The sequence below is a fragment of the Eucalyptus grandis genome, chromosome 10 (assembly GCF_016545825.1).
Source record: "Eucalyptus grandis isolate ANBG69807.140 chromosome 10, ASM1654582v1, whole genome shotgun sequence".
Taxonomy (NCBI): domain Eukaryota; kingdom Viridiplantae; phylum Streptophyta; class Magnoliopsida; order Myrtales; family Myrtaceae; genus Eucalyptus; species Eucalyptus grandis.
Window position 1 is genome coordinate 34,410,075 of NC_052621.1, and position 3,020 is coordinate 34,413,094.

Genomic DNA, 3,020 nt, shown 5'->3' on the forward strand with positions numbered 1-3,020 from the left:
TCTCCTGGTTTCTAATGACCAGTCTTCTTCCAAGATAGGACTTTTTGGGCGAGGCTAGGTGAGGCTTGAGCTCGCCAACATTGGCGAGAGTGAGCTTGCCCCATGGCGAGGCGAGCTCGTTTTCACCCAGTACTGGTGAGGTTGACCTTACTAGCCCTTACTGTTGGCGACCAACCAGTGAATGAAGATGAAGCGAAGAAAAAAGAAAAAATAATAATTCAAAAATATTAAAACGTTATTTAAAATTATCCACATTAGCACCAACCGTGCAACGTAGGATAATTGACATCTATGTCATCATCGGTTGGTCAAAATTAATTGGATGAACTAAATTAACATAAATACAGAATGTTTAAGACTCAATCAGCATAATCGCATTTGGTTTACGACGTTTTTGGTAATTTTCCCTAAAGCAGTTCAATGTGAATCTCTAAGCCTGGATAAACAATTCAATATGGCTCCTCCAAACGATAGTCCAATGCACCGCATCTTACATCATATTATCCACATAAAAAAAAAACATATCTTGATGTTATGATTAATTATGTCCGTCACCCCAGATAATTAGTCGCGGAGTGAGCCTACTCTAGAAATATACAAAGGTTTTCGGCGTAAGACACCACAAGTCTTAACTCTTGGACGCCGGACACTTAAGTGCCATAACTTCAAAACGGTACACTTAAGTGCCACTTTTTTTTTCGAGTGGAACACTTAAGTGCCACCTCCGGCGACCCTCGCCGGAAATCCTACGTGGCAATATTTTATTATTATTTTTTGCCTACGTGGCTCGCACGGGAGCTCCAAATCGCATAAAAATTAAAAAAAAAATTAAAAATTTAAAAAAGTAAAATTTAAAAATTTTAATTTTAAAAAATTAAAAAAATTAAAAAATAAGAAAATTTAAAAAAAAAATTTAATTTTAAAAATTTTAATTTTAAAAAATTTTAATTTTAAAAAATTTTAATTTTAAAAAAATTTTAAAATTTTTTTATAAAAAGAAAATTTAAAAAATTTAAAAAATTTTAAAAATGTTAAAAATTTTAAAAATTTTTAAAAAATTTTAAAATAAGAAAATTTTAAAATTTTAATTTTAAAAAATTTTAAAAATTAAAAAAATAAGAATATTTTAAAAAATTTAAAAAAAAAGGGGGTGGGGGAGGCGACGGCGGCGGAGGTGGCGGCGGTGAGGGAGCCGGCGGCGGCGGCAAGGGAGCCGCCCCGTTCGGCCTCCCACCCCCCCCTTTTACAATTTTTTAATTTTTCTTAATTTTTAAAAAATTTCAAAATTTTCTTAATTTTTAAAAAATTTTAAAATTTTCTTAATTTAAAAAAATTAAATTTTCTTAATTTTTTTAAAATTTTTGAAAATTTTCTTAATTTTTAAAATTTTTAAAATTTTCTTAATTTTTAAAATTTTTTTAATTTTCTTAATTTTTAAAATTTTTAAAATTTTTAAATTTTTCTTAATTTTTAAAATTTTTAAAATTTTCTTAATTTTTAAAATTTTTCTTAATTTTTAAAATTTTTGAATATTTTAAATCTAATTTAATTAATTTATATACTATTATTTACACGTGGACGTGAAACGGCGTCGTTTTTGCATTTTCCCGCCACGTCGGCGTGCAAAACGACGCCGTTTTGGACCGAGCTCGCCGGAAAGTCGCCACGTCAGCCATTTGGCCGGATTTTCGCCGGAGTGGCACTTAAGTGTCCCATTTTACTCCGATGATGGCACTTAAGTGTACCATTTTAAAGTTATGGCACTTAAGTGTCGTCTTGCGAGATTATGGCACCTGCGTGTCCCGCACTCAAAGGTTTTCGCACCGGTTGCCAAGAAGGCGGTGGAGCAGGATGATGAGATCCTCTTCGTCCTTGGTGATGTAGCCGCGTTTAATGCCAGGTCTCAAGTAGTTCAACCATCTGAGCCTGCAACTCTTGGCACATCTATTCAAACCTTCCAAGAAATATCACAAGATTCAAAATCAAGATTAAGAAAGAAATGAACTTTCTTGAATAAACTCACATTTTGAAGAAAGAAATGAACCCAAAAACAGAAAAGGGAGATGCACCGATGTGACTTTGAATTCGTACCAACTATGCACTCTCAAGCAAATGCTTTATCCGTCAAATTAAAGAAGGGAAACTATACCAAAGAAATAAAAAAGAAAGACGATACAGTACCAGCATTCTGAGCAACACTTCTCCACTTGCCTTCACCATGAATCTTGACGTAGCTGATGAGGATTTCATCTTCTTCGGCAGGCCAAGCTCTTCTTTTCATCCTCTGCTTTTCACAACAAGGGCTCCTCGCCATTTCCCCCCCCTCTCTCTCTCTCTCTCTCTCTCCCCCCGAAACTTTTTGCCCCCCACACGAGATTATGAAACTGGCGGTCTGGAACTCTTTGGTGAGGTTCGTCGCTCCTAAATAGTTTGCATTTACAAGAATAAAATCAGATGCATTTAAAGGCCATGGATGGAGCAGGCACATGAGAACAAATGTGGGGAGAGAGGGGAGAGAGAGAGATGGTGTTGGGTTTCGTGGGGTGAGAGAATGGTAAGTTTGCTCTTGTGGACACGTCTAGAAGATAATCAGAGATGTATTCGCTTTTCGAAAATAGTTCGCGGTCACAGAGCATTATTGGATCAAAGTTTAGATCCAACGTAATATTCGGTGACTACAAAATGGTGTAGATATGTACAACGCGCCCAAGCGAAATATAGACGATTCTCAATTAGTGTGTACGTCCGAAAGAACATTGACATGGCCTGCACAAACTGTTTCTGAGGCGACCACAGTGGACGGAATAAGAATCCATCAATTGTCGATCATTTTGCAATATAATCGGCGACACGACCTCTGGCCATGACCACCAACCGATAGCAACTACTAATCACTGTTGATGTGTTTATATTGAGATCAGTTTCCCACAGAGATCAAAGAACGTTTCCTCCTTCGTTTTCCTTCAACTTTGCATTACCCACAGGTGACGAGAAGCGGTCTGTTGATAAAACCCGTTATT

General features: G+C 36.0%; 1 protein-coding gene across 1 annotated transcript; it reads right to left on the reverse strand.

Annotated features, from left to right (window-relative positions):
* Positions 1–1,808: 1,808 nt before the first annotated feature.
* On the reverse strand, positions 1,809–2,314 carry LOC120288850 (transcription factor MYB1-like). Its single transcript, XM_039303025.1, has 2 exons — positions 2,182–2,314; positions 1,809–1,954 (listed from the first exon to the last, which is right to left on the reverse strand). The coding sequence occupies exons 1-2, from the start codon at positions 2,312–2,314 to the stop codon at positions 1,809–1,811; spliced, it is 279 nt and encodes a 92-aa protein (XP_039158959.1).
* Between the last annotated feature and the right edge of the window lie 706 nt (positions 2,315–3,020).

Coding starts and splice junctions, on each gene's coding strand:
- LOC120288850 (XM_039303025.1), bottom strand. CDS start 2,314: ATGGCGAGGAGCCCTTGTTGTGAAAAGCAGAGGATGAAAAGAAGAGCT. Junction 1,955..2,181: donor AAGTGTTGCTCAGAATGCTG/GTACTGTATCGT, acceptor ATTTCTTGGAAG/GTTTGAATAGATGTGCCAAG.